General features: G+C 39.0%; 1 protein-coding gene across 1 annotated transcript in view; it reads left to right on the top strand.

The window, feature by feature from the left end:
* Positions 1 to 5,563: 5,563 nt before the first annotated feature.
* CHGA (chromogranin A) overlaps positions 5,564 to 12,561 on the top strand; it is a 17,237-nt gene continuing 10,239 nt past the window's right edge. The window contains exons 1-2 of the mRNA XM_015824773.1: positions 5,564 to 5,609; positions 6,309 to 6,355. Of these exons, the coding sequence (XP_015680259.1) occupies positions 5,564 to 5,609; positions 6,309 to 6,355 (93 nt within the window). The remainder of the gene's footprint in view (positions 5,610 to 6,308; positions 6,356 to 12,561) is intronic.

Raw genomic sequence — 12,561 nt, 5'->3', positions numbered from 1 at the left:
CAAATATTTTAGATGAAAGAGGGGAATTGAAATCCAGGAAAACCCTCCAGGATGAAGGGATAGATCTAGAATGGTGGGCATACCTGCAGCTACAGGCGAGATATTGGAAAGATAAAAAAGAGTTAGGTATTAAATTAGAACCGATAGAATTGGATAAAATAGTATTGGGATCAGAGGACAAAATGAGTAAAAAACTATACTACTATTTGTTAGACTTGGCAATGTATGAAGAACAAGTAAAAGTAACTATGTTAAAATGGAGCAAGGATTTTGGTTTAAACTTCGATCTGCACATCTGGCAAGAATTATGGGCAAGGAATAAGAAGCTTACTCTGGCCATCTCTACAAAATGTTTTACAGATGGCATCTCCTGCCCATAAGATTAACTAAAATGGGTCCCAACATTTCTTCTAAATGTTGGAAATGTAATCTGGCAATTGGAACATACTATCATATGTGGTGGGAGTGTCCGCGAGCTTGTGATTTTTGGATTAAGGTTAAAGAATGGTTGGAAGAAATACTAGAGGGAGTGGTAGAGTTAAAACCAGAACTTTTCCTATTAGGTATAACAACGCAGAAGTATGACAAAGGCGTACTCTATTTGATGCTACACATCCTAACGGCTTCCAGATTGGTTTATGCTCAAAACTGGAGGAATAAGGGAATTCCAATGGAAGAAGAAATCCTGTATAAAATTTTATCATGTGCAGAGATGGACAGGCTTACAATGGCTATGAAAGATAAGACAGAACTGGAATATTTCGAAATCTGGGACAAATTTTACCGCTGGTATGAATCAAGGAGAACCGCTCGGATCTTAAGCTAACGATAGGATTGAAACATACATTTAATTGTACATATAATTGTATATATAATTGTATTGTGTAGAAGAATGAGGTGTATATAGAGGTTAAGGATGATGTATTAAGTTTTTGTATCACGAGAAACAAATTGTTAGGAATATTTACTCTGGAATGCCACGTATGTCCATTTTTGTTTTAATTGTATTATAAATAAAAAACTTAGAAAGAAAAAAAAAGTTTTATAAATAAATAGCCGATATCTATATGGGGATTAGGAGTTAAAGGACAATAAAATCTGGCAGGACACTCTAAAAACTTTCTATTCACCATTCTCTCTGCTCATGATTGCGGTACTTAGAAAAATAAAATAAATCTGGCTAAGTGGGCTTTATGGAGTCCTTGGTGCTCTCTGAGCTTGGTGGTTTGTTTGCAGGTATTTTGTTACCAGGTTAAGTAATAGCTTCAGTCTAGAAGGGAGTGGGGTTTGCTCCCTGTTTACATACAGTAGCTTGCCCTGTCAGTGTTGGTGGGGATGTTGTTTTCTTCTATATTCTCCATGGAATATATTCTGTATTCTGTTCTATTTGGCCAAAGCAAACTGGGCTTCATTTTGGCCAAAGAATAAATCATGTCCCTAAGCTATGGTTAAGAATAAACATTTGCTCACATTGTGCAATCAGGGTTGAGAGTGGCGTGCAAACTTCATCACAGAATCTACAAAACCTTTTCCTATCAAACAAACGCACCTTCATTCATCCAAACATATCCTCTAAACTACTTTGATAAATTAAATTGTGGGGCATCTGGCATTTTTAATACTGATTTTATCATGGCTCAAAGGACACAAAACCTCTCATGGTTCTTTTTTTATTTGTTTATTTTAACAAAGAGATATAAATATTCTTCCTCATCCTTGGCTGGATAATAGATAACAGTCTCATTAGATTGACTGCTGAATGTTATTTCTTCTGAGCATGGATATCATATACCTTCAGTATCTTTCTTAACCATTACATCAGCACTTACTGTAATTAAAGTGAACGGAGGGCCCCTCTTACAAGGACAAACAAGGTTACTGCTCACCATCATTTAACAGCATTGCTCTATTTTGGGCACAATTTCAAATGATAAGATTTACGGGGACTGCTGTACTTAGTTGCTCATTCCAATCTGCCTGCAAGTTTTTTCTTAGGCCATTTTCTTCAAGAATACAAGGTACACATTTTAGCACTCGTTGCCAAAAGATCGATGAGGTGGACTCAACTTGTGGTTTGAGAAACTTATTTTACAGTACTGCATATGAAAAGGACAGTTTTTCAGTGGAGACACCTCACATGGTTAGCTTCACAGACCTCTAGTTTCATTATTATTACAGATGCTTTTGTAGGGGGTGAGCAGGATTCAGAGCATCAATATGTGAAAAAAAACAACCTTTCAAGTTTATACGATAGCAATAAGTAAAGTAGTTTAAATATGATTTAAAACATCTACAGCTGTTACAGCCTATGTCTTCCCCAGAGTTACAATTCCAGGAGTTGACCATGGTGATGATGATGATGATGATGATGTGCTATGGCCACCCCACTCCAAGAGACACTGAGAAATGGAATTCCAGATTATGCAGCCCTGATACATTTGTGAGAGCTGACATAGAGTAATCAAACAGAATCACTTTCTCATAACAGATTACACTATGGTGATATGGCCCTATTGGAAGACCTGAAGGACCAGATTGGGGACAGATCATCCTAGAGAAAATCTGTGTAGTTGCTAAGAGCTGATACCAGCTTGATAGCATATCATTCAGTCACTGCTGAATAATAAATGGCCTATAACGGACTGCTTTTTCAGAGTTCTGACTCATGCAGAAAAAGCCGCAGGCACATATATGAATGTGTCTGCTCAACAAGCTAAGCAAGATGTAGCGCAAACATGGGGCTGGTATTTGCAGAATAAATTAATACTTGTTAGTGTGGCAGGTTGCAACCAGGCATGGCTTGTTAGTTTCCAACCCTAACTCTAACAGTTTTTCTAGCATTTAATAGTGTTTGATCCAAGAACAAAAATCAAAGTCAACCTCAGTTTGGGCCAGAAATATTGGGCATATTAAAGTGGTGCTTCAGATTTAATAGGGTAAAGATGTAACTTTTCACTTGTCTAATAATACGGTTTAGCTACATTTTTCTTTAAAAGCCTCCCAATGCCCATAACAATTGTTAATTAAGTAAAGACTAAAGTTTGTAAACAATTATATTATGACCAGTGCTAATATGTTCAATCCTCTAGAATGCTTGATATCACTTTGGTAGATTTATAAGAACTGAAATTTTCTTTCATTATTAGTTGGAGAAATATAACATTTGATGAGAGGCATTGTAGCCTGATTTTCATCCACTTACAGATTCTTCAACTAATTAACATGATCTCATTCTCATGACTTTTAGGTAAGAAGATATGAAGATAAAAAATATGGAATCCTAGGAAGTAGTTTTTGCGCATAATTGAACTGTGAAATTTCTTTTTCTGAACATGTGTGCATGTGCATAGTTTATGAAATATAATTAAAAACCGACTTTTGGATATGTAATAAGACCAAATTTGTACATACAAAACATATGTACCCCTCTGAGTTATTGTCCTTTCTATAAACAGCAACGTCTACTCATATTTCAAGCAATGTTAAAATATTTTTAATATTGCCTGAAATATGGACAAAGGACAATTTTCTGATACAGTAATATTTATGTTAACCATATATATTCTTCAATTTTTTAAAATCATGTTCGCATTTGAAATAAGTAAGCTAGCTTAATTTACTAGCCCTCGATTGAGTTTTAAGGAACACTCATTTTAATTAAAAACCCAGGTTTTGTTTGCTTGCAGATCAAGAACAATATAGCATGACAGCTGTTGCAACAACGTCAGATTTCACACATCTGAGTTTCCAATAGTACTGTGCAAAGATAAGCACATTAAATACTGTATATGTGGGAACAAGATATCCAAGCCGTGATTGTTTGAACAAAAGATCACTGTTCAGGTTAGTTAAAATGGGCTCCTGCTTAATAAAGCAAACAGAAGGATAATAGTAATCAATCAGCATGATCAGTTGGAAGAATCATTGGTTTATTTAACTATTGTTAAAGATTGTTCAGTTGACTGATTTAACAAAACCAAGGCTCCTAGGTTTTATATCCATCAGGTACAATATTTTACTGATTGGGGAAACCAGTGCCAATCTCATTCAATCCAGCGCAGATCTATGAGAATTTGGAATCAGTTAGTGAAGTTGAGAGATTTGTCAGTCATAGATCTGAGCTAAAAAGGACTTCTTTACACTATTTCATGGCTCTAATGGCAGAATTATGCAGAATTAAAGGTTAGGGTCTACTTTGCTAAGTGACAAATATTATTGCACTCTAAGTGCAATAAACTAAATTAAACTAAATTAAACCTGGGCAATAATGACACATCAATTGAATGTGATTCGGCAAGGAACTTTATGAAGTTCAGAAGAAGCAATTTTACAAAAAAATAAGAGCCCAAATCAGTTTCAGAGGATTGCTTCCTAAATGAGTCAAGATGAAATGCCAATTGGATTAGTAATTACATCTGAAGTGATTTCTATAAATGACTGACCCAATTGAGTTCCTAATGATCTTAAAAGCTCCCATATATTTAGATCAGTGGTTCTCAACCTTTTTAATGCTGCGACCCCCAACCGGTCGTAAGTCGAGGACTAAACCGGTCGTAAGTCGAGGACTAAACCGGTCGTAAGTCGAGGACTACCCAACCAGTCGTAAGTCGAGGACTTTCCCTGCCCGGGAGCGCCACGCATGCGTGGTTCCGTCCCCTGCGCCGGCCGAGGCGTAGCTGGCAAGCGGCAGAGACGGAGCAAGCCGACCACCAGCTGGCCCAGCTCAAGGGAGGTAAGGCACCCGCCGGAAAAGGGGGGGAAAAATGGCAGACAGCCTTGCTTGGCGACCCCCGTGAAATGGTCAATCGACCCCAAATGGGGTCGCGACCCATAGGTTGAGAACCGCTGATTTAGATGATAAGGTGCCTCCTTCACAGCTCCCCCACCCCTTGGTGAGTGGATCAGCCGTTCACTACACCAAAATGTCATCCTAAAAAGCATCAAGCGCAGAATCCTAAAGATGCTTCAGAAGACATCCTGCCTTCCCTTGCGGGTTTCCAGGTGTGATGGGCTGAGCTTTCATCTCCGATCTTATCCAGCACCGGAGATGGCCCACATGGGAAGAAACATCTGCGCGCCTTTTACAGCGCGGAAAGCGAGCGATCGAACTTGCTGTTGCCTGCCTCTTTCTTCCAGATGCTGTAAGCTGGCGAGCCCCGCCTTGTCCTTTGCTTAGGTGATCAGGCGACGGGACCGTTTGACCTCCTTCTGGCTCCGCAGTCCCCCGCAGAGGAGCGATTGGACGGCGCCTTCCTGGGAGGGGGGAGTGAGCTTCCTCCTGACGCCGTTTCCGGAGGCGAGGGGGGCGAATATATAAGCCAGGTTGCTGCTGCAGTCCCTCGGTCGGGGATTGTCGGCAACCGCTTTCGAGAAGGCAGAGGATCTTGGGAAGGGCAAGGAGGAGAGCGGGTAATCTATTTCGCGGCTCAGCGCTCGGTCAAGGTCAGCGCCGATCGCTTCTCAGAAGCCAGGCCCCGCTCCCATCGATTTGCCCCGCCGACAAAGCCAAGAAGCGCAGCCGGACGGCCCCACCCTTCGCCCTGCAGCCCGTATGGCCAGCGGAATGACTCGCGCGGCGGCTTTCGCAGCCTTCCTCTTGGTAGCCCCAGGTAAGCTCAAAAGGCAGGTGGGAGAACTTGCGCGGAGGCGCTGCCCTTTTCAGCACCAAGGACAGAGCCGCCGAGGCGATTGCCCTGACTAGCCAATGTGCCTGCATGCATGCCGTTCAGCGCCTATATTCGGACCAGAAGGCCTGGTCTGCAAAGAAGATGATGAAGTTCAGGGGTAGGAAATGGAGCGACTTCGTTAGGCTATTGCCAGTGATCTTCACTGAATGTCAAGGTCCCATTTGCTCAAACTTTTTTTATCGTTCCAAAACGGCAAAGCACTGCTTGGGCAAAGAGTTTTATTTTTACGAACCAAAAGAAATTGCAATTCTAATCTTCAGCCTTATGATATGCCCGTTTTTCTCAGTTACTGCTATATTTGCCTCTTTGGATCCCGTGTAGTTCACTTACGAACCATGGTTCCATTGGCTAGTCAAATTCCTCAGTTGATTTCAGAGTGATTCCTCCATACAATCATCAGCTCAGTTCGTCCGATCTTTTTTTTTAGTAGCAACTGTTTTTAAACCCAAAAGGTGAGCACATGTCTGATGCTGGTTTTATATACTACTGGTCTGGTTTATGGTCTCTTGTGTACCTCTATACTGGTTTTCTTCACACCCCAAATCTGTTATGCATTCTGATTGAAACTGCCAAAGAGAATGTGAAATATTAAAGTCATTCTTTCTCTTCTCTCTTTCTTAGTAATTTCACTTCCAGTAACAAATCCAACTACTGAAGATGACACCAAGGTGAGTTGAAAAGAAAAAGATTAAAAGCAGGAATACATATTATTGGCGTGTATGTACAAATCTATAAATGTACAATCTATCATTTTAAAAATTTCTTGAAATAACAATGGAATTACTGAGTCTTTTCACACATTAAATTTTCAAGTGTACATATAAGTTTTTGTAGATCTATCTATGAAGAGTAACTGCAACCAATACTTTGAACTCCATATAAAATTGCAAGTACATCCATGAAGAAATAAAGAATGTATGTAAATATACAGTTATAAAATCAGATTTGTGCTATGGACTGTCTGAAATGAAACTACAGATAAATTATTATATTTTTTGGTTCTGTTATGCATGGCCAAATAATACAATGGGAAAATTATTTTAAGTTTCAGGAACAGTTACAGATGCTTTTCTTTAAAATACAAAAGTTTAATGGATTAGCTTTTCATATATATATCCTATGTAAGTTTATTGTAAGCTAGAATCCACCTGTTGCTTTTAAAAAATTCAGGAGTTCCTGACAGCATATTGAAAATAGTCATTAAGCCTAGGGCACTAGATACAGAGAAGATGATATAAATCAAAAGGAAGAACCAAAAGAAAAAAATATACATGTTTATATTATTCATGTGGCACAAAGGAATAGTAAACTCCTGATAACTAAAAGCATACACAATATATGCAGAGTGGTGATGAGGCATAATTACTGAATCTGGATTTGAAGAATTATTTGGATCAATTATATGTTTGAATAAAAGGAAAAAGAGTTGCCTCTTTTCTCAATCAAATATACCTTGATATGTGCCCCAGAAAACTGCATAATATTTCTTCATGCAGTTTTCTGGGGCACATATCAAGGTATATTTGATTGAGAAAGCTGTGTATCATATGTAATACACATATTTCTGGCTTGTGTGAGTTGAGCTACATGGTGCCGACATGGGTATGAATTAGATGTCCCATTTCATGCTTTTAAACTTTCTGGGTGGGTTGGGTTCAGAGACTGTATGTAATTATAATGTGGTGGTTTGCTATAGCTTAGCATGATGCATGAACTCAGACCCTGTATTATGTAAGCCATGTTTTATATCTTAACACAATGTGTTAAACTCAGCCACAGTTGCAAATATATACTGTATAACATATATACAATTAAAATCTGGAATATTTTTTCCACTGTGTGGCAAATCCGATGAACAGTATACCCCTATCATTTATGAGATTGAGATATCAATACATGGGATATTTCACATTTGCATATCAGACTGCATTATGAACAAGTAAATCTACTCATGAAATGAATCCATACATCTCTAAATGCAGGTTGCCAGTGCTTGATCTGAGCATTGACTGATTTTTATTGAATAAACACAGAGCAAGTTGATAAGCACATGACTGGCTCTATGCATATTGTATTGGGAAAGCTGTTACCAGGCTAACACCTTCCAGATATGGCTAAAGTTGGCTAAAAATCTTGATTTTATTAATTAAAAATGGAAAACATTTCCCAGCTTTTTTGGCAAATTAATTATCCTTAATCTCTACAAAAATACTATTATTTCCAGTACTGTTAAAAACCTGCACTATCCAGTTTCTGCCAGCCTTGAGCCCGAGAAGCAGTTTAGTTTAGAAGTCAACATGTTCAACCAGCAGTTGCGGAGGCCTGTTGAAGATTTCAAACATCTGTGATTACTGTCTTATTTGGAAGCCCAAAATGTCACATTTTCCCTCATTAGGAGTAGATCAGCACTTTCCATAGCAGTGTACTACACAGATTGCATAATCATTTGTTATTATGTCATTTATGAGTTTCCTAAAATGTCCATAAATCCCATCTCTCTCTATATATAGTATATGCTTCAATATGTAATTGAATCTGTGCTGCATTTTTTAATAATACCATCTGCAGCATAACCATTGTCAATGGCTTAAATTCAAGTGTTGCACTATAAAAAGACATGTTGTGCTATAGAAATCAGGAATAGAGTAGAGTAGAGTAGAGTAGAGTAGAGTAGAATAGAATAGAATAATAACTTTATTGTCACTTTGAATGTATACTAATTGGCATACATTAAAATGAAATTTCGTTGCATACAGCTCTCAAAAGGTCACCACCTCCAAAATACACTACATAAATATGACAAAAATAAATACAGAATTATGCATATACCCACATATATTATATGACACAGAGAAACAACACAGTCTAGTTCGGATTATGTATACATGTGCATGGCTAGAAAAATGAATCTTGTGAGTTTACCAGACAGATGGCATGAACAAAGCTATTACAGAATCAGGTAATCCTGCTAGAAATACTTCAAACCTCCTCCCAGAGGGGAGCAACAGAAACAGACCATAAAGTAGGCCTGTAGGGTCTCTAACAATGCTTTGAGCTCTAAGCACATAGCGCTTATAAGCAGCATCCTAGAAAAAATACAGGATAACATACTGTTGCTAAAGATAAAAGAATTTGACACTTGAATAATGTTTGCATAAAAGTTCATGATGTGATATGACACATGTCAGATATACTGTATGCAGACTAGATGTGAATGGGTTTAAGCAGGTTTCTGCTGAATTGTGTGCCAAATATATACGAAACCCTTAGCCTCATAAAAGGAAAGCACTAGAAATGGACTATTGCTAGTTACAAAATCTTCTATAAGTTTGGTCAAACGGAAATGATCTGGAAAAAAAACAAAAGATTGAGAGAGAAAGAGAATAGCCTAAGGTATACACAGAAAAAGAAAACTCTTGTTGCTTGTAGAAAAATGGATTATTTTTTTACAGCTGTATACATTTTGGATACAAATCTACAGCAGAGAGGAAAATATCATGTGAGCCAGAAAACCTATTAAAATAGAGATCAAACCTGGAAGTAAGGAATTTTTTTCTGATAGTGAGAACAATTAATGGAACAGCTGGAATTGTGGTTGCTCCATTGCTAGAAATTTTCAAGAAAAGATTGGACAACCATTTGTACAAAATGGTATAAGGCAGGGGTCCTCAACTTTGGCAACGTTAAGACTTGTGGACTTCAACTCCCAGGATTCCTCAGCCAGCTTTGCTGGCTGAGGAATCCTGGGAGTTGAAGTCCACAAGTCTTAACGTTGCCAAGGTTGAGGACCTCTGGTATAAGGTCTCCCGCCTTGGGCAAGGGGTTGGACTAAAAGACTTCCAAGGTCCATTCCAGTCCTATGCTTCCATGATTTTATATAAAATTAATACTTATACAATCTATTGGATATTTTTCTATAATGTCCAAATACAATCAAATGACTTCTAAAAACAAGTAAATACAGTATAATCCAAGAAATCAAATGAATTATATGGAAATGAGAATGTAACAGACTATTACATGAAAGTATTGGGAATCTGAAATCATGCAATCCAATATATTGCCACTTGGTGAAAGTCCTACTGAACCTCACAGGAATAAACAGATACAGGACGGTACCATTGCAAAACACTCTGCTCATTTAACATGCTACAAGCTGTTTTCTAATAACACCATTTCTCATTTAAAAGCACTTGAAGATCAGCAAGGGATCTTCTGTGAATGTTTGGCCACATCCACGCACACAGAGGAATTATTTGCCACCTAGGATGTTTTGCTTTCTCTGCCTGGAAGTCCTTGGTGATCACATTTCCAAGTATTAAACAGGGCCCATCCAAGCTTAGGTTCTAAATCCAGAGAAGGTCAGCCATATGCTGTCACTTGCTGAGACACGTAACCAAATTCTAATCCAAGGTTGACTTCTGTAGGCAGCCCTTCCAGCAACTGTTACTTATCTACCATGACTGACAATGTAAGAAGGTCAAATATATGATTATAAATTCACCCCACTTCCATAGCAAAAAATTACCAACACCATCCTCACTAAGTTCTCATGTAATTCACCAAACTGCAGCTCAACAAATGAAGCTTCTATGGCATGGATGTCCAATCTTTTGGCTTGCCTGGGCTACACTGAGTGAAGAGGAATTATCTTGGGCCACATATAAAATATATAAACTTCCTCTTAAAATATATTTTATTATATCTTGTGGGACTGCATTACTAACTGCCCAGGGATATATGCAGCCTACAGACCATGGCCTGGACACGCCTGCTCAGTGGGGTAGAAGTTGGGGTATTGGGAGAGAATTGGGGAGAGCCAAGTTCAGCTGCATCCTCTGCTTTGGAAACACACAGTATGACTTTATTTCATTTTTCTCTCAGCTCAACCAACTTCCCATAGTTGTCATGCAGGAATAAAATGAAAAGTGATCCTCATGGAAGCTTCTGAGGAATACTGGGATATATATTATAGATAGATGAAGACAGAGCTAGCTAGCTAGCTAGCTAGATGATAGAACAGGGCTTTTCAACCAGTGGTACGGGTACCACCTGTGCTACATTGGCACCTGTCAGGTGGTACGCGACCATCCTAGAAAAGTGGTAGCAGGGGAGGGGAATGAGCTGAACTGGTGGCAGCACTGCACAAGATGCAGGGCTGTCAGGGCTCAGCGGAAGCGCCAGGATCAGTGCCGCTTTCCAGCTGATCGGCGCTTCTTTGGGGCTGCCAGGGCTCAGTGGAAGCGCCAGGATCAGCACGAGGCTCCAGCTGGAGCTCGGCACTGATCCTGATGCTTCTGTTGAGCCCTGAAGAAGCACCAATCAGCTGGAAAGCAGCACTGATCCTGGCACTTCTGCTGAGCCCAGAAGAAGCGCCGATCAACTGGAATGTTGCAGCATCTCCAGGGTCTTGTGATTTACATTCAGATGCTTGGCAACTGATTCATATTTATGACAGTCACAGTGTCCCAGGGTCATGTGAAGTGACCAAAGCATGCTGCAACCACCAAGCAGACAGGGGGAATAAAAACCAAACAACCCCCACCCCACCCCCGCTACCAATCCTCAACAGAAATGCTCACAACAATGAAAACCTCGGACAGGAGGAAGAGCACCGCCGGGTGGGCAGGCAAGTGTCTTGCTCGGCTGTGGGTTGGGGGGGCACTTTTTTCAGTGCCGTTGTAACTTCGAACAGTCACTAAGTGAACTGTTGTAAGTCGAGGACTACCTGTACTTCATCACTTTTTTCCCTTTTTGGGGCGGGGGTCATCAAGTTTTTGACACCCTGCTAGGCAACTGATGGTACTTTGGATATTGCCATATCCTAAAAGTGGTACAATGGGTGAAAAGGTTGAAAAGCTCTGTGATAGAATAAGGAGTTATTTACTCAATAGTTCTAAAATAAAGTTCTATTAGCCTTACCTTGCCTTCAAACCAATTAAGAAACTCAGCAAAAGACACAAATGGATCATTTCTATAAGTAGGAAAAAGTTCAAAGCTAGTCCCCCAGAATTTGGCACTTTGTTTTTACATCACATTGATTGTTGTGGAATACTTTGAAAGATTCTCATTTCTTTTTGTTGGTGTTGAAACTACAAGACAAATTTAGGGCAATAATTCTAATTTTGTTGTTTGCTACAGAAAAAATCCCCACTCGATAGGTTTTGATTCCTTTTGTTCTTTTTTTATGACTGCACAGTGTTTACTTGAAGGCTTTGGAAATCCTGACATTCATGTTTACTTGATGGAATGGGGGGGGTGTAATTTCTAAAAATAGATTTTTTTGCTTATGTATTATGAATTAGCTTTTCTTGATGCTTGCTGTTTTACTGTTTTAGGTCAGTTCTACTGTTGTATATTCCACATGCACTCAGTAATGGAAATTTCATAATAATGGAAAGACAATTCATTTGAATAATCAATTGTTTAAGCACCTATTTCTTCAGATATTATTCTTTTAACTTGATGCAGTCTTTAAAAAGCAATAAAAACCTTCATATTTTCTCTCCTACACTTATTTGTGCACTCTGTTATCATGTGCAGTTCTTTGATGAAGTTTTAACACATGGTTAGCAATTAAAGGCTTGCCAGTTAAATCAGAACAAAATGGTCCAAATTTCCAGCACAGTGAAAGACTGTGTAGAAATAGCTCTGGCAAGAGAAAGAAAGTTTCCCTTCTTGTGGAAAACGAAAGAACTCTTACGAATTCCAGAGGGGTTAGCAGAGAAGTTTAATTGCGCAAGGTCCAGAGCATATTAGAGATAGGCAATTCTGAACGAGGAGGGCGTGATTAGACTTCAGTTTTTATACTCCCCTCCTTAAAGAACAAAGGGCTACACATTGAAATACACACTGTGATACATTAGGAACGTTT

This window comes from Protobothrops mucrosquamatus, unplaced genomic scaffold, assembly GCF_001527695.2.
Source record: "Protobothrops mucrosquamatus isolate PMUCROS unplaced genomic scaffold, P.Mucros_1.0 scaffold2349, whole genome shotgun sequence".
Lineage (NCBI taxonomy): Eukaryota > Metazoa > Chordata > Lepidosauria > Squamata > Viperidae > Protobothrops > Protobothrops mucrosquamatus.
The sequence above is the reverse complement of the archived record's forward strand: the minus strand, read 5'-3'. Positions and strand labels throughout refer to the sequence as shown.